This window comes from Papaver somniferum, chromosome 11 (assembly GCF_003573695.1).
Source record: "Papaver somniferum cultivar HN1 chromosome 11, ASM357369v1, whole genome shotgun sequence".
Classification (NCBI taxonomy): Eukaryota; Viridiplantae; Streptophyta; class Magnoliopsida; order Ranunculales; family Papaveraceae; genus Papaver; species Papaver somniferum.
The window spans coordinates 112,264,905-112,282,864 of NC_039368.1; the positions used below are offsets into that span (position 1 = coordinate 112,264,905).

The 17,960-nt window shown below is 36.7% G+C and overlaps 2 protein-coding genes and 1 non-coding gene across 3 annotated transcripts; all 3 read right to left on the reverse strand.

Moving 5' to 3' along the window:
* Positions 1-4,366: 4,366 nt before the first annotated feature.
* On the reverse strand, positions 4,367-6,736 carry LOC113321553. Its single transcript, XM_026569448.1, has 8 exons — positions 6,719-6,736; positions 6,433-6,616; positions 6,232-6,351; positions 6,035-6,144; positions 5,576-5,578; positions 5,412-5,467; positions 4,928-5,304; positions 4,367-4,841 (listed from the first exon to the last, which is right to left on the reverse strand). Exons 2-6 carry the CDS (start codon positions 6,547-6,549, stop codon positions 5,455-5,457), a joined length of 363 nt encoding a protein of 120 aa, XP_026425233.1. The 5' UTR covers positions 6,550-6,616; positions 6,719-6,736; the 3' UTR covers positions 4,367-4,841; positions 4,928-5,304; positions 5,412-5,454.
* A 23-nt stretch (positions 6,737-6,759) lies between these two features.
* LOC113324929 (MADS-box transcription factor 51-like) lies at positions 6,760-7,917 on the reverse strand. Its single transcript, XM_026573203.1, has 2 exons — positions 7,318-7,917; positions 6,760-6,885 (listed from the first exon to the last, which is right to left on the reverse strand). Exons 1-2 carry the CDS (start codon positions 7,915-7,917, stop codon positions 6,760-6,762), a joined length of 726 nt encoding a protein of 241 aa, XP_026428988.1.
* Positions 7,918-15,876: 7,959 nt separating this feature from the next.
* LOC113325591 lies at positions 15,877-15,980 on the reverse strand. The gene has a single exon (XR_003348058.1). It is a non-coding gene; the product is annotated as a small nucleolar RNA R71 (small nucleolar RNA).
* Between the last annotated feature and the right edge of the window lie 1,980 nt (positions 15,981-17,960).

Below are 17,960 nucleotides of genomic sequence, written 5' to 3' on the forward strand. Positions count from 1 at the left end.
TCTATTGACCATTTCCAGGAATCTGATGACATAGAAATTAGGGAAGTTGTGACTAGTCTTTCTAGAAACACAGAAAACTCTAAGTTTGGGGGTGATTATCATTCTCCGTGTGCTTTAACTCTTAGAAAGTACCTTCCTGTAGGACTTGACATTTGTGCCTCAACCATCTTACAAGATTATCTTCGTACACGTTTTCCCGAACCTAATGATGTCCAGAAAGAAGCTCAGTTGTTAGAAACACATCCTCTGGTTGATGAGGTTAGCCAAGGCAATAATACCAAGATCGACTTTGTTTTCCCACCAAAAAATTTTCTACCAATTGTGGGAACATATAAATTTCAGATGTGTCAATTATTAAGTTTTGAGACTAAACCTAATTACTTTAGGAGATTAGGGTCGACACATCTGTTTAAGGAAGACCACCACTCTTTTTGTGGTCAGCTGTGTAAGTCAAATCTGATTGACTTTAAGGATCCCCATTTATTCAGGTTGTTATTATTTTTAATTGAGTTTTTCCAGACTTTTAAACCTGAACTGTTGGATCTTATCTATGAGGAAGTGCATCCAATGAAAATTTTCTATCAAGATCCTTTCATAGAACCTGAATCTGAACCACAATGGGACATAGGTATCTTAATCAGGAAACTAGATAAGTGTATGCAGTACATGTTCATTTTCTTGGCTTGTTGCAGATTCCTTTTACTTGTGATAGCTCTATTTAGTTTTGAAGACCCACAGTTATTTCGACTGTTATTTTATGGTTCGAGTTGACTAATCCTTCCGATGTCTGGCTGAAGACTTTAAACTTAGCACTTGTTGGGAGGTAACCCAATATTCTCATGCAACACGGTAATATCCTTCCTTAACTCTTTTTGCTTCAAGTGGTAACAGTTTCTCCTTGTTCATGCTTTTAATTTTATTTTTAGAAACATTGAGGACAATGTTAGATTTAAGTTTGGGGGTGGGGAAGAAACTTTTTGTTAGTTTTAAGTTGCAATAAATAAACTCCAGAGCCTAGAAATTTACGCCTATTAATGATAGCACTAACCAATCTAAGTGGATGGAAACATTTTTGTTTTAGGAGCTGAGGAACCAATCTGACTAGATGGAAACATCTATAGAGTCTATTCATAAAAGCACAGAGCTCAGGTGTTAGAAATAACATGATAGTTTCGCCATATCTCGTCGAGTCCTTTTCACTTTCTATTTTTAGTTTTCTTTTATTTCAAGTGATTTGGTGGGGCACACGATTCAAGTTGTTACCTTTGCTAGGGTGAAATAGAGTGACTGAGTTACCTTTAAAAAAAAAAAAATTATTAGACTGGACCAGTTAGACCAATCGGAATAAGTATTAACACTTGGATAGCAATATGCGTGTGTTCTCCCTGTTTCCGTCGCCTAAGCAAGAGTGGAATGCAGGACCCGTGGGAACTATCGTGTAATCTGCTGACAAGAAGCATGCGCTTGGATCAAAAAGATCTATTCATGCCGTTAAGTTAAAAAAAAAAAAAAAGAAATGGTTATGTGTAGTCAACTGCTGGTTCCCTTGTATTTGCCAGTTTGTTGATCTAGATTTAAGTTATTGACCACTGGTTCCCTTGTATATGCCAGTGTGTTAATATTAGTCAGACCGGTATCTCAGTCATTTAGGTTAGGTTCACCTTGGCAGAGGCCTTCAGACAGATATGGGAAACACCGTTCGCTTTTCAACCATCTACATTTTTCTTTCCATCTTCTTAATGTTTTCATGTGATTAGTTTGACTCCGAGTATGATGTCCATCGTGAAACTATCTTAGTAGAGCTCTGTCACTTATATGAATTTTAGTATGCTTGAGTGCAAACTCGTGTACAGCAATTGGAATTTCGCATTAGGGTTCTTCCTCTTAGAGTCAATAATTGTATGCCAACCAAGGAGGTTCTTTAGTGCTTTCCAAGGTTTTGCGTAGATAGCTAGGGTATGGAGTAAAGGTTTTGAGGGTACACCTCTGGTAAACCCTCCGGAGACAACACTCCGCCACTAGGGCCACCTAGGGGTTCAAATGATTTTCCTTTCTAGAATAAATTTGCTCGAGGACTAGCAAATAATAAGTTTGGGGGTAGTTGATAGACGCATTTATGTGTCTATTTTGATCTCTTTTATGTATTTTATTAGTACCCATTTGTTCTCATTATGGTGTTTTTATGTTTGTTTAGGTGTTTTTGGAGAAAATACCCTTGTATGGAAAGAGTTGCTCAAAAAGTGATGATTTACACCCCGGAGAAATGTCCTGGAGGCGCCCCAGAAATGTACCGGAAACGTCCCCGAGGAAACCAGAAAAATTACTATTTCAACCCAAGAATTACTATTTCAGCCCAAATTACTAAGGGGACACCAAGACAGGATAGGGGGACACCCCTCTTCTTCATTTGAATATCGTTTTTGGCGGGAAAAATGTTCACAGCACATGAGAATTTTCGATCGAAGAAATGAAGTAGTGGTAGGTCGATTCAATGGCTGAATTTTGGCAGAAAGATGTGATTTAGCCTAAGGAAGATAGTTTGGGTGTCGAATTTGATCGGAATTGGCTGGAAATATCGATTTGATTCTCGAGCTCAAAACAGAGCTACACGGAGTGAACACGACCTGTACACGGTGTTGTGTGTGTTTTGGTTGTGCATGGAAGTGTTTTGGAGGAGTTGGATGACTTATGAGGCATGTATACGGCTTACTAGAGCGTGCAAGATCAAAGTTTACGTGTGACAAAGTTATAATTGGAAATTATCATTAACTAAGGGAAGCGAGCAATGACGGATTAAATGGAGAATATACGCAAGCAATGGTCGGATATTTTGGTCCTAGAACACTATAAATACAAGTCAAAAGAGTTTGGAAGGGTTGGAGAGTCTGGGGGATAGTTTAGGAGTCGAAAAAATCAAAAAGAAGAACACGCAATGAAGAGTTTTCTTCTGGTGTAAACTGAAGAACGCGAAGAACAGACGCGTAGAAGCAGTCGTTGTACCCAAGCGTCTGCGACGCTCAAGTGAGGGACGTATTCAACCAGGAAACGGCACTTCCTTTTTGTCGCTGTTCTAACAGCTGTTTGTAACGCTTTAATGCGTTGCAAACAGTGTTGTAAACCATTTTTTCTCCATTTTCTCTTGATTGTAAACAACTTTTGAGTATCAATGAATCATTTTGAGAGTTTTTCTATCATGAGTAGCTAAATCCAATCCCAGGGGTGACGGAGGAAGCCGTTTTTCCAAAATTTATGTGGTAAAATTTATTTAAATTTATGCAACTCTTTTATGATTAATTGCACCGAATAAATATGGAGTAAATGATTTTTATTAATCAATTGTGTTTTCTCTTGATGGAGTATGCTTAGTAAATTGCTTTTGATACTTCATGCTCGCGATTAACAATGGATGTTTTCAAAATCTAATTTAGGCAATGATTAGAATCACAATTTCCTTTGATTGGAGTTATATTGTCTAGAATTGCATGATAAGAATTGTTATTGAATCACATAAATTTTGGTGGATGGTGGAATCCTGATCCCCAGTAAAAATTCTCTCCCATATTTTGTTAATATTGTGCATATAATTTTATTTATTTAAATCTAGAAAAAAGTTACCTTCACAAGTTCGAAAGAACCTAGTTTTTACCACTGTCTACAACAACATTTGAAAATACAACAACTCCATATAATTATTTTTAACTCGGCAGTAAAGAAAATATTTCTGGGAATATTTTCTTTCCTGTTTCATCTTCTCACGCGTTTTCAAGCCTCCAAATTACCATATTTAACTCCTTCACGCTCCAACAGGCTGTGAGGGTCTTCCATGCACGCACAAAACACGTTGAATCTTCTCCAAATCACATGAAACCCGTGATATACACGAACTTCCCTGTTTTCAACCCGTGAATTGTTTAGCATATTCTAGCCAATTCTGGTCGAACCAAACGCCCACAGTGTGTTTAATAGGCCATATCACAACTATCTACCTAAAATCAGCCATTGAATCTCCCTAGAACACGTTCAACAATTCGATCAAAAATCTGCAAAAGTGTTCTCCATTCTCCCGCCAAATTCTTTTTTTGAATTTGCGAAGAAGGTCACCCCTTATCCAGTGGTCGCCCCCTTATCCGTTGCTGGAGTCCGAATAACACATGTCCATTGGGGTGCCTTTAGTAATTTTTCTGGGGTGTTTCCAACACTTTTTATGGGTTCCTCCGGTGCATTTCTGGGGTGTCTTTAGTACTCTATCCTAGGGTGTAAAACACCACTTTTCGACCCAATTTCGCCGCAAGAGATTATTTTTCCAAAAACATCTACAAAAATGTAAAATAACACAATAAGTATTTAATCGAGTCTAACAATACAGAACATTGAGAACAAAATAGACACATAAATGCGTCTATCAGTCATGAGGTTTTTTCTTGGAAAGGTCACAAATTGAGTCTGTTATTAGCAGCTCAGTTAAGATCTAGAATATGGTTAGACTTTGCAGCTAAGTTTTCATATATCAAGATATGGCAGGTTTTCGTAATGACATTGGGACTAAAGTCTTTACTACCGAACACTTTTGGATCTCAGATGCATCTTCTGTGAAGTGATAAACATAAACCAAGCAATCCCGAGTACCCAAGTACCCAAGTTCTTCTCCTCCTCTAGAATCTGTAAGAATGAAAATTGGAGAAAATAGACGAATAAGGTCAGATGTTGGACTTCACAAGATTGCACAATATTTTAGAAGATAATCCAACAATAAACGGATCATTGTTGATCAAAAAACCTAAGGAATACGAACGTCTGCTTACTGTACTTTTGCTTGGAAGACTAATTCGGTGAATGACAGTCTGCAAACATATCATTCAGAGTTAATTAGAATTACAAACTGAGCATGATTCAGAGTAACTTACCAATGTGGAATATGCTTACTCACATCTTTTTTTTCATGATGAAAAGAAACATTCAGAGTTTTTAAACCTTCTAACAGTGGTGGAGGGATGTCCAAGACTTCGAAATACAAAATATCAGATTTCTGTCGGAAAACCCTTCAAGGAAGTATCAGCGACGCATTCAAATATAATAGTTAAGTTGACAAGATCGAGCAATCCTTAGAAAGCTAGGTTCAGAGTGATGAATTACCTGATTTTGGTGAATCAACATCTCAGACAAGTGGTCAAAACCATGGTACTTAATGGCTGGAGCTATGGGTTGCTGCGAGCAACAGCGGTGAAGAGTAAGTTTGATTTTGGTTGGGTCATCCAAACCAAGATGCCGAGTAACTATTTCCGTGACATTATCAAAAGTTATTACCTTATACATTTAAAAAAGAAGAAGAGACACATAAGTTACTGCAAGAAAGAAACAAAAAATTCAAAAAATAAGACAGCAACAGACATTTGGAACATGAAAGTTCTTACAGCTCTAGAGAGAAATCATCTTCCTTCAGTTTCTCCAGATAATTCAAGCATACAACCTAACACAGCAGAATAAACAATGTTTTCAATTATTGCATATCAATGTGCTCAAGCTTCTTCAACTGGGTTTATTTTCCTTCTCATAGTATAGTTGGCCAAATTCCTACCATCTACATTTAAACATTACCAGAAAGTGTGAGTCACATATACCCAATGATTCAGAACATAATCTAGAAAAGAATAAACATCTGGATAACGACATTGTGTCATAGTATCGACTGGAAGGGGTTTCTGGAAACAAATAATGTCTCCATCGTCAAGCTGAAAGATGTAGATAAAAAAGGCACTATAAGCCAAAATAGAAACAAAAATTAACAGTGAGAAAAAAAAGAATTTTTTTTTTGCAGAAGTTAATGATGTCATTAAGGATAGTGTGGAATGTGAATTCCTTGTATATGTGCTCACATGTAACTGTGGGCTCAAACTTTATTTCCTACCATCAAAAGATGAGGTCTTATCAGATGCTTGCATCAATAAATAACTAAAACTTGCATTTCTGGCTAGAGTACAGAACAAAAAACTAAGCAGACAAACACGAGTCACAGAAATATCAAAGAAGAACAAACCTCAAAAAGTTAAATCTCTTCATCTGGAGAGAATCCAGCCATCTCATTAAGCTTTCTAAGAATTTCATAGGCTTGCCACTTCCCTTCACAAAACGTGCCCCCACATATACCTTATAAATAATAGAAGTGTTTCAACTCAAACAGCGTTTGAATCTTATCTGATAAAAAAAAATGGCAACTCAAACCTCAATTCCTACCGCGGTGCCGGTTGTTCTTTTTGCGGATCGTACAGTTTGAAGAAGAGGTATATCTTCTTGTGTTCTGTCAGGTGGAGGAATAGGATATAATTCCTGTAGACTTGTACATAAGTCAGAACACTGAACAAGACAAGAACCATAATCAGTAAACTAATTTCCATATCTAATTCCAAAACTAATCAGGTGGAGGGTTTTGTATGCCTTGGCAAGTGGATCGGCGAAGTAGGTCTCAACAATAACATTAAGACCGGATAGAGTAGATTTTAGCTGAGAGTAGGCATCAGTGAATGCATTCAACTCCCCACTATCAAGATGCATCACTAGTTTGGGTTCATCAAACTGAATCCATGAAGCACCAGCTGCCTTCAATTCAGCAATAACTTCCCTCTAGGATTCACAATTCACATAACCAATTAGATAAGAATCATAAGATGCACAAGGAAGTAAAGAAATGCATGATGCTCTGTAGAAGGTAAGTTTTCCTTACTTGTAGACTGGAAGAATGCTTCCAAGAAAGGAGAGGTTTCCTTACTTGTAGGGAAGAATGCTTCCAAGAAGGGAGAGGCAAGAGAAGGATTTCTCAGCATCCTTAGCAGGTTTTAATAGCAACAAGATTGCAGGGCCAACAAGGACTAGGACTGTGTCAATTCCAAGCTGTACATTAAAGCAAAAAAACAGTTACTCATAATGGTTGTTGAAACAAGATTTTTTAGCAAAAACTTGAAGTTCCTGTTCTCATGTTGCTACAAATTACACATGCATTATTAACCAGATTCAATATCAAAGAATAAACAGTGCAGTTTATCAAGTACTAACAACAATAGAACTTTGTATAAACAAAACCAACAACCAAATACTAAATCTGAATGCAACAAAATTGAAGTTCCTGTTCATATGTTGCCACAAACTACACATGCAACAAAGAATAAGTACATGGATTCTCACTTATACTAATAACAAAAAAACTTGGTACCAACAAAATAAACATAAACAACAACTAGATACTAGAGTTTGTTCAATAACTTTAATTCCCATCCAACTCCTTCAAAAATTCAGTTCAGATTGACCTCTAAATCATCAACAGACAGGCAACCAACTCTCATCATAATCTAAACCCTCAAATAACATTCTCGAATCATCAATAGAAGGCAACCAATTCGGAGCATCATCATAGGCATCTGATAATAACTTTTCCAAATCATCCTCCAACAGAGAAGAATCCTCCTCCATCTCTCCAACAGTACAAGTACTAGTAGTAGTAGAGGTAGCAATTGGTTCTGCTGCTGCTAGCAACTCTTGCTTTCTCTGTGCAACCTTCTCTTTCACATCAAGTAATTGATTCCTTACAGCCGTCAACTTTTCAATACTATCAATTTCTTCTGGGTTTAGGTTATTCCACCAAAACCCATCATCAGAAACCCTAGTTCTCTCATCATCAGCAACTTTTACTTCTTTAAAATTAATGGTATTTTTTAACCTAGAATTTAAATCATTCCAAGAAATAGAAGAAGAAGAAAAAGTGTAGGGGTTACCACCAGGAGAGATTACTAACAGAGAAATGTCAGCACCGGTAAGACGGCACAAATCAGCGGCTTTATTGAATAGGCCGTGGCGTCTCTTAGTGAAGCACACATTTCTTTTCTGCCTATCTTCAATCTTCTTCATCTCAATCCTTCTCTTACCCATAACTACAATCGAGATTAAGCCCAAAATTGAAGATTTGATGGTAGGGATGATAGTGCAACCGCAGAGATGTTGTTGTTGATACAGGAAAGGAGAGTCTAATCTTTATAGAAACAGAGCGGGAAAGATTTGATGATACTGTAACTGCAGAGATGATGATACAAGAATGGAAACTCTAGTGAATGAAGTTTTATAGAAGGAGATGATGATGCAGGAATGGAAAGTCTAGTTTATAGAAACAGAGCGGGAATAATAACGCGTTTTCTTTTTTGTTGTTTGCTTGGGCGTATCCGCAGAAACATTAGTGGAGGGCCGAAAAAAATAAGAAAGGGTCGTCAAATAGCAATCTTCCGAACTCATTGTCCTACTACTTTTGTTAATTGCTAAATATGTTGTTGATTTAAGTAGTGCTAATGACGGTGATTAACTAATTAAGATTGGCGATTGAATTAGGGTTGTGGTGCTAGTCTATGAGCGAGGCTCATGAGGAACCAGCCAAGAGGACCGAAGCAGATAGAGGTTGATTATGTCGCAAGTGGGACAAACTAACTCTACCTTTCATGTCAAATTATGAAACATTGCGCCATCGGGACTTGAACCTGGGATCTCCTGGAGTGCATGAAGCCTTTGATTATCGGGGATGACCAGCTGAGTTAGGTACTCGTTTCCTATCAAGAATACCTCTGATTTAACTCTCATTACAATTTTGTTGCTTTTAATCGTGTAAAGTGCGTACAAAATTTGATTTTTTTTTCGGAATTGCATATCATAAAATTCAAATCGTAACACCAGTATACGGCTGGGAAAACATGACCACCCAGCTGTCAACAAAAAAGTCTACGGCTAGGAAAGAACTCTCGGTCATAAGTATGATATATAGCTGAAAAATGAAAATATTCTAGGTGTAAATATGAGTCACTGCTGGAAAATGTAAACTTATCGGGTATGATTTGCCATTCTGGAGGTGTTTTTATTCATATCGATGTTAGCTTAGATGCTGACGTTTAGTAATGGTTAATTCAGTTTTATCGTCTTTAACTTATACCCGTTGTGGAGGTGTTTTTATTTTTCACATTGATTTCAGCTATTAATATCGGGTCTGTTAGAGCATTGCTTGGTTGAACCCACCAAGCGTTGGTATGTCAAGTTTGGTTGTCATATTTTAGTGAACCAAAACTCAATTAAGAGTCGCTTGATTATGTACTAGAGTCAACTTCGTATAGGTTAAACTAGAAAGTTATTAGGGTTATGATACATACAAGTATTACTCAAAGACTTGAAGAATATGAAGAAGTAAAGAGCTACATCGACGACATCATCCTTTCTCTTGAGGTTAGTAATAATTGTAAATACCAAGTATGATGCATCAAAGGTCGTAAAACTAAGCATACTCCATCAAAATAGATCACAATCACTCAAATAAAAATCATATTCAATAATAGTTCAAGGAAAATAATCATATAATTATTGCAAATAAAAAGATAAAATAGAATATACCACTTTTTGTTGGAAAAATAGCTTCCTCTATCGCCTCAACAATGGGGTTTAGCTTCTCATATTAATCATGATCTCAAAATATGTGTTTGTTGATCAAAAGATGATTAAAAGAGTGAAAAGTAATAACACAGACTATTTGCAACAGTGTATTGGTGTTGCAAAACAGCTGTTACAATGGAACTGTTACAGACAAATTGTTACTTTATCGCTGATTTTAAGACCCTAAAATAAGACCGCCCTGAACAGCTTAATGTTCTTCAGCTGTTAAAAACCGACACTGTTCTGCGACTGTTTACCGAGCGTCAATGTTCTTCGCGTTCTTCTTCTTCAGCAGCAGCAGCAACAGCAGAAACAGAGTTTGGTAAAGCTCTGGTTTCTTCTTCTCTGGCTCTCCTTAGGTTCCCAAACTCACGAAACCTCTTCTATATGACCCAAGACATCTATTTATATCAAAATACCGATTAAATCTCTCCGAAATCTTCCAAAATCTCTTTCTTTCTCTTCACGGCCAAGTTGCAGCAATTTCTTGTTTTAGGATTTTTACGCGTTTCTGAGCTTTCCTTTTTATTCTAAACTCTTCCTTAGATAGATACAAATCTTTGGGAAGGTTTACAGCGTTTTAATCTCTCTAAAATTCCCTAAAACAGGTCATACACGTGACTTTCCATATTTTCTGTTGTGAGAAAAATTTGTCGATTGAGCCCAGTCTAATCGATTTAAACACCCATATCAGATTCCTAGACCCATAAGGAGTCTATCCTATGAAAATCAGAGGTTTAATTGACCTCAAACTCCTCCAAATCACGATTGCCAAAACTGTTCTTTAACTGCACTTTTTTCCCGCCAAAATCCTGGTTTTTGAATGTTGAAGATGGTTGCCCCTTATCCAGAGTAGGGGTGCGATTAGCAACTGCCTGGAAATGGGATGCCCTTTAGTAATTAGGTTACCCCTTATCCAAAGTGAGAGTCCGAATAGCAAATGTCCTCCGGGTGCTTTCCGATAATTTTTCGAGCCAATTTTTTCCAAAAATGTTTATTAGCCAAAAATACCTACAAATAAATAAAACACCATAGTAAGTACAAAAATGAGTCCTAACAAGGTCCCGGGATTTTTCTGCGTATGTGGTTACCTCGTTAACAAAATCTTGTTGTCTTTTACTTTTCTATTTTCGCAATTATAATTATTTTATTATAATTAGAAGTAAAATACACAAACGTTAATTCCTAATTACTTGATAGAAATCCTATAGAGTTTGGTTATGTCCGAACCTATTATCAAGTAATCACACTTTGATTGTTGTATTGTCTCGATCTCATATCCATAGACGATCACACAAAGTGTGAATACCGATTCGTTGTATTGTCTCAACTTTGTCCATAGACAATCACCTTCGGAAAAAGGACTTATAGGTGGAAGAGTTTTAGATTGAGGTATATTTGGGTACCCTCGTATTTTCAGGGTCCCTTAGGGATGGTACACATAAGATATTAACCATTTCACACCAATTGGCAATGCTCCCTGGTGCGATGTTATTGTACCATGTATATGTTTTGCCTATTCGAGACTTCGAATTTTTTTGAAGGCGAAGGACATGATTGTATTCATGCTCTCCCAGTAATTTCAGAGATCGTGAAACGTGTTCTCGAGCATCGCCAGTTTCATCGCCAAGCCTGAACGTTCAAAGGGTGTATTCCTTGAGAAGGGGGACTGAAAAAGCGGGGGTCTAACAACACCACCCAATATTTCGCTTAACAATCTGTATGAACAAACTCGAATATACTTTTAAGAGAATCAACAAGACGCAATCAATTAAAAGTATATCGACAAGTTTATATCTCTCTTCTTGATTTGATTTAATCAAGCAGGAACTGCGAGTTCTAATCAAATACAAGGAATAACTTGGATGGTACCAAAGACCAATATCCAAGGATCAATCAATATCAATCAACAACCGAAGGTCGGATTTCCAATTGATTGATTCAAACGCACAACCTGTATTATTTCAATTATAGAAACAGAGCGGGAATAATAACGCGTTTTCTTTTTTGTTGTTTGCTTGGGCGTATCCGCAGAAACATTAGTGGAGGGCCGAAAAAAATAAGAAAGGGTCGTCAAATAGCAATCTTCCGAACTCATTGTCCTACTACTTTTGTTAATTGCTAAATATGTTGTTGATTTAAGTAGTGCTAATGACGGTGATTAACTAATTAAGATTGGCGATTGAATTAGGGTTGTCGTGCTAGCCTATGAGCGAGGCTCATGAGGAACCAGCCAAGGGGACCGAAGCAGATAGAGGTTGATTATGTCGCAAGTGGGACAAACTAACTCTACCTTTCATGTCAAATTATGAAACATTGCGCCATCGGGACTTGAACCTGGGATCTCCTGGAGTGCATGAAGCCTTTGATTATCGGGGATGACCAACTGAGTTAGGTACCCGTTTCCTATCAAGAATACCTCTGATTTAACTCTCATTACAATTTTGTTGCTTTTAATCGTGTAAAGTGCGTACAAAATTTGATTTTTTTTTCGGAATTGCATATCATAAAATCCAAATCGTAACACCAGTATACGGCTGGGAAAACATGACCACCCAGCTGTCAACAAAAAAGTATACGGCTAGGAAAGAACTCTCGGTCATAAGTATGATATATAGCAGAAAAATGAAAATATTCTAGGTGTAAATATGAGTCACTGCTGGAAAATGTAAACTTATCGGGTATGATTTGCCATTCTGGAGGTGTTTTTATTCATACCGATGTTAGCTTAGATGCTGACGTTTAGTAATGGTTAATTCAGTTTTATCGTCTTTAACTTATACCTGTTGTGGAGGTGTTTTTATTTTTCACATTGATTTCAGCTATTAATATCGGGTCTGTTAGAGCATTGCTTGGTTGAACCCACCAAGCGTTGGTATGTCAAGTTTGGTTGTCATATTTTAGTGAACCAAAACTCAATTAAGAGTCGCTTGATTATGTACTAGAGTCAACTTCGTATAGGTTAAACTAGAAAGTTATTAGGATTATGAGACATACAAGTATTACTCAAAGACTTGAAGAATGTGAAGAAGTAAAGAGCTACATCGACGACATCATCCTTTCTCTTGAGGTTAGTAATATTTGACTTGAATTGTTTCATTCCTAACGTATCTTTCATGTCGTGCTACATTGAAAACATGACTGCAAACCTATGGATAATTATACTCTAGTAGATAGACGTAGTATTAAGGAATTACAATAGGAAGTATAATGCTTATCTTTTGAACTTCGTATATAAGACATCGACATAATCGTACGAATGCTATTGTGATTATGTGTATGGGTAAAGGTGAAGATTTCATCCTAGGAAACAATGTTTACATTCGTTTAAGGGAGTACATTCATAAACTTGTTTTGTGAATCGAAACGGAAATCGCTAGGCTTATTGGTATTGTTATTCATTGCATATCTTTGGATTACCAATATGTGTGATTAGTATAACAGCTCATAACTTGTTATGTATCTTGGTAAAACTACTCACAATGCCTGACTTATGTATTGGTATGACTTTTATTAGTGAAACCGATCTTAAGTAATCACCTAAGATGGTATGATCGGTATTTGTAATTGGTGTGACCGATCCTAGTAATTGGTGTAACAGATCCTAATAATTGGTATGACCGATCACAAAAGAGTTGTATAATCGATCCTTGTAATTGGTAATAACCGGTCCTAGTAATTGGTGTAACCGATCCTAGTAACTGGTGTGACCGGTCACAAGTAATACCGTGGGTATATAACCGGTCCTGGTACTTGATGTAACCGATCCTGGTAACTGATGTATCCGGTCCTAGTAACCATATGGAGGTAGAACCGATCCCTGTGTTTGGTAGAACCGTAAACCCATGATTAATGATTTGATAATTGATATTGATCAATCACATATAGTTTTTGGAAATCGGATGAACCAAATCTAAACTTGTTTGGAAGTGTGGCAAATCGGTTCCAAGATCGTAAATATGAAAGAGGATTTACAAAGATAAAGATGTCGACATACTTTGAATACGTGCAGTAATTCTTACCTTCTATTGTTCAAAGATATTCCTTAATAACTAAAGAAGAATCCTGGACCGAAATAAATTGAGAATCTTTTAATTAAGGTTTTTAGTTTTATATGCTTTTAATTACCAGCGATTAAATGCGTATCTCTGGAAAATAAAAATTGGTAATGTGCACTTACTAATTGAAGATTTTCTAGTGAGATTTCGATAGATATTTGGACAAAGCATTTCCAGGAATTATGAAAACCGATTTGGGAATTATTGCATATCTTGAGAATAATATGTTTTGGAAATTCCTTGGTGTCCAAACTTCCTTGGTCTATAAATACCTAAGTTTGCATTTCGAGCAAACTAATCCTCAGAGCCAGAAAAACAGACCATTAATGCTAGGAGTTAGTGATAATCTAAGGGATTCACAAAGCCATATTAGTTAGAGACCTAGACCCTAAATGACCTGTGATTGCCTATGCTTTAATCAGATAGGCAATGCTAGGGGTTATCCAAGGACTTTAGGTAGTTAACTAGCCACATGACAGGGATGTAACCAAGGTGAACTAGCTAGGTGAAGGAGAATTCTCATCCATATCCATACACTTCATTCCCATCCACAATTTCTCTCCCATGTTCTGTTTTGGTTAAGTTTTTCTTATTCATTGCCACTGATTTTTCTTTGTTCCTTTGCCACTATCATTCACTGCTTCTTTGGTTTACTGTCACTTGTTTCTTCACTTCAATACACACCCAAGTCTCTGTGGTTCGACCCGTACTTGCACATTTGCCACTTTCGACACCGTGCACTTGCGGTTATAATTTGTAGGACCTTTTAGAAGCCTACCAAGTTTTTGGCGCCGCTGCCGGGGACTTGGCTGCTGTTTTGTTGAAGTTTTTCTTGTATCTTAGTTTGCTGTTTTTGCATAACTTGCTGTGCATCTTACTGTTTTGCATTGCATCTTAGGTTAACTGCATCTTAGTGTAACTTGCATTAGCATCTTTCATATTGCATATTAGTTTGCATCTTAGTTTGCATATCACTGCTGTATTGATCCCTCATTACTTCTTTTTCAAGAGAAACTTACTTCTCTTTTTGAGCCAACAGGTGTTGCTGCTGCTGCTTCCTGTTGCTGCTGCCAGCCTCTGCTGATGTACTCCTGCTCTCCTGCTGAGCTGCTGTGGTGCTCCTGCTTGTGCCAGGCCAAGACTGCTACTGAGCTGCTGTGGCTGCTGTTGCAGCCTGTTGCTGTTGAACTACCCCTGTTGCTGCCCTTGCTGCCTGCTGTTCTAGCTGAATTTGAAGCCTGTGAGCTGCTGGGCTTGATGCTGTGCTGCTAAGGCTGAAACCTGCTGAACCAAAGCTGCAGCTAGAACCCAAGCCAAACTGGTCTGTAATACAAGCCAAAGAAGAAAGACCAAAGCCCAACTGGGCCTTGAGTGTTGAAGCAAGTTTAGGAAGATCCAAAGCCCAACTGGGCTTGTGCAACTTAAAAATAGGGACCAAAGCCCAACTGGGCTTCCCTCCAAAAAGGTAAGCCTAAACCCAAACCCAAATTTTTTGGGCTTGTAATTTTTTTCGGTTTGTATTGTTATTCTCTTTTGGGCTTGTAATTGTAATTATCTTTTTGGGCATGTAATAATTATTTTAATTTTAATTTTATTTCTTTCTTTATTTGGGATTGTAATAATTTTAGTTTTATTTTTTATTTTATTTTTTATTTTATTTTTTTTATTTTTTTTTGTGGGTTTGTAATAATTAGTTTTATTTTTATTTCTTTCTTTATTTGGGCTTGTAATTTAGTTGTTTGTTAGGCTTGTAGTTTCTTAATAGTGGGCTTGCTCTAAACTTAACTTTTTGGATTTTGGGCTTGCCTCTTTTGTGAACCAAACTTAACTAAATTTTGGGCTAAAAAAAAAAAAAAAAAATTGCTTCTAATTTCAAAAACCAAATTTTTGCTCCCCATCTTTAAAAACCAAAATGGGCTTTGCCCCTTGCCTTTAAAAACAAAATTTTCATCAACCAAATAGTGGGCTTTATGTCACACTAGTTTCCTTTTTTTCAAATGTGGGCCAACCTCATGCCTTCTATGAATACATGTTTCCCACAATAAAAACTCCATTATCATGTATTGTCTTACCTCAAACCGATAACTTTTTTAAAATAAATGCAAGCATGATACAAATACTTCCAAAATTTCGAGGGTTCGATTCTGAGAACCCCTACACTCATGTAAGAGAGTTTGAACAAATTTGCCGGATTATGCAACCTGAACATATGTCCGAAGACTCTCTGAAATTGCGTTTGTTTACTTTTTCTTTAAAGGAAAAGGCCAAAACATGGTTTTACGGTTTGAGACCACAATCAATCACCACTTGGGAACAACTCACTAATCAATTTTTCCAAAGATTTTTTCCACATCATAGGACCATCGCTATTCGTCAAAATATCAATTGTTTTGTCCAGTTGGATGAGGAAACTGTTTTTGACTATTTTGAACGTTTTAATGATTTGTTGAGCGAATGTCCACACCATGGATTTGAGAAGTGGAGACTTGTCGCTATCCTCTATGAGGGACTAGACTTTAAATCTCGAGTCATGGTTGAGTGTATGTTTAATGGTGAATTTCTTGATAAAACTGTGGACGATGCATGGAAATTTTTAGCTGAGATTGCAGAGAAAACCCGTCAATGGGAATCCATTAGGGAAACTGAGACATTGTCACATGATATAGGTAATGATAAATTGAACTTTGAAAATAGCATGTTTAGTCCTTCCCATGTGTATGATATTGAATATGAACCTAATCTAGAGGAACATGAGTTGACTAATGACACCACAACTGCTAATAGGGACAAGTATGCATATTACTATGATGATGATGATGATGATAATGTTATGTTAGAAGAACATGTCTATGCTGAAAATGTTGTGGAACCTTTGGTTTCAAATACATTAGGCTTTTCTGCCCCGACCTTCATGAATGATATTTCTTCTAGTATTCCATATGCATGTGATGTTGATACTGATTTAGATATTGTGCAATTATCCTGTGAAGAGCGTGACTTAGGTAAATCTTCTGTTGATACTAATGATCCTATGCATGAAAACATAGTTGATGTGTCTGATTTCATACTTAAGCCACAATATATTGCTTCTGTTGATGATAATTTGAATATATCGGATAACCATGATTCTGAATTAGGACTTGTGAAATTGTGTTGTGATGATGAGCATGCTACACAACTTGATTATGATTTAGAAAATGCTGATGTGACTGATAATATTGGTACTTTTGATCTCATGCATGTGAGAAACTTAGATGTCACCTTCTTGCCTAAGTCACAGATTGAGATTATTCCACCCAACCTAGATTTGGTTTGTAACAAAAATTTTAAACCAACTTTTCTGAAGATTTCCAACCTAGGATTGGAACTGTGTGCCTCTCAAGTCCTCTTGGACTATTTTGCATCTAAATACAATACTTTTAAGGAGCCACAGTTGGAATATGCATGTTTGTCCATCCCAAACAAAGTCCATTTTGAGTTAGACCTTGTGAATCATGCACCCCTAAAATGGAAATATTTTGTGCTTAAAAGTAAACCTGCTAAAAATTACAGGTTTGGGGGTGATTCATCCGGTTTTTCACTTTCGCTCTCATTTCAGTCCAATTTTAGTGTTTTGAAACTGTCTATGTTTCAACACTTTGTCTTTTGGGTTGATCCTCAACTCTTTAGACTTTATGTATATAGTGAATTTTTTGTATATAATCTGGTAGGTAGTTTTTAGTGAAATTTTATGTTTTCTTTATATTTTGCTACTCCATGGTGATCGCGGCTGAAATATGTTGGATTCTAACCATGAACAATGGAGTTCGGTTCTTTCTTTCGTCAAATCGGGTAATCTCTTTCCTTTCTCTCAAAACTCAACATGTTCTTCTGATTTGTCCAAGTTATGAATATGTTTATCATTAGAAACATTGAGGACAATGTTTAGTTTAGGTTTGGGGGTATAGAGTAGATACCACGATAACATGTTATAATTGAAAACAGAACTCCCTCTTTTTGAAAAAATTTAAAAAAATAAATAAATAAATAAATAAATAAATAAATGGAGCTCATTTACCTTGAAATGTTGACTCTTGTGCAAATATGTAAACTTTAGGAGTCATAGTCTAGATATTTAGGCACCCTGATTCTAGCACAATTCACATAGTGATAAGAAACTTGCACGCGCACGATCTACCAATACATGTATAGCCTCGATCTTCAAGGTGTTTGATAGGAAGTTAGATTGCCAATCACTTTAGAATACTGAATGAGACTTGACTATCTTGTTCTTTGGTTGGCTGGGATAGAAATTGGAGGATACGTTAAGAAAAGCAACCATAGAATTTGACCGGATGCATTCGATAAGGGCCACTTCTTGCTAAGAGTCATGTAATTATGTTTTTCTTTTTGTTCATGTATCAAAAGTGTCACTATGTTGTAAAGATCAAAGTTATTTCTTCAAAAAAAAAA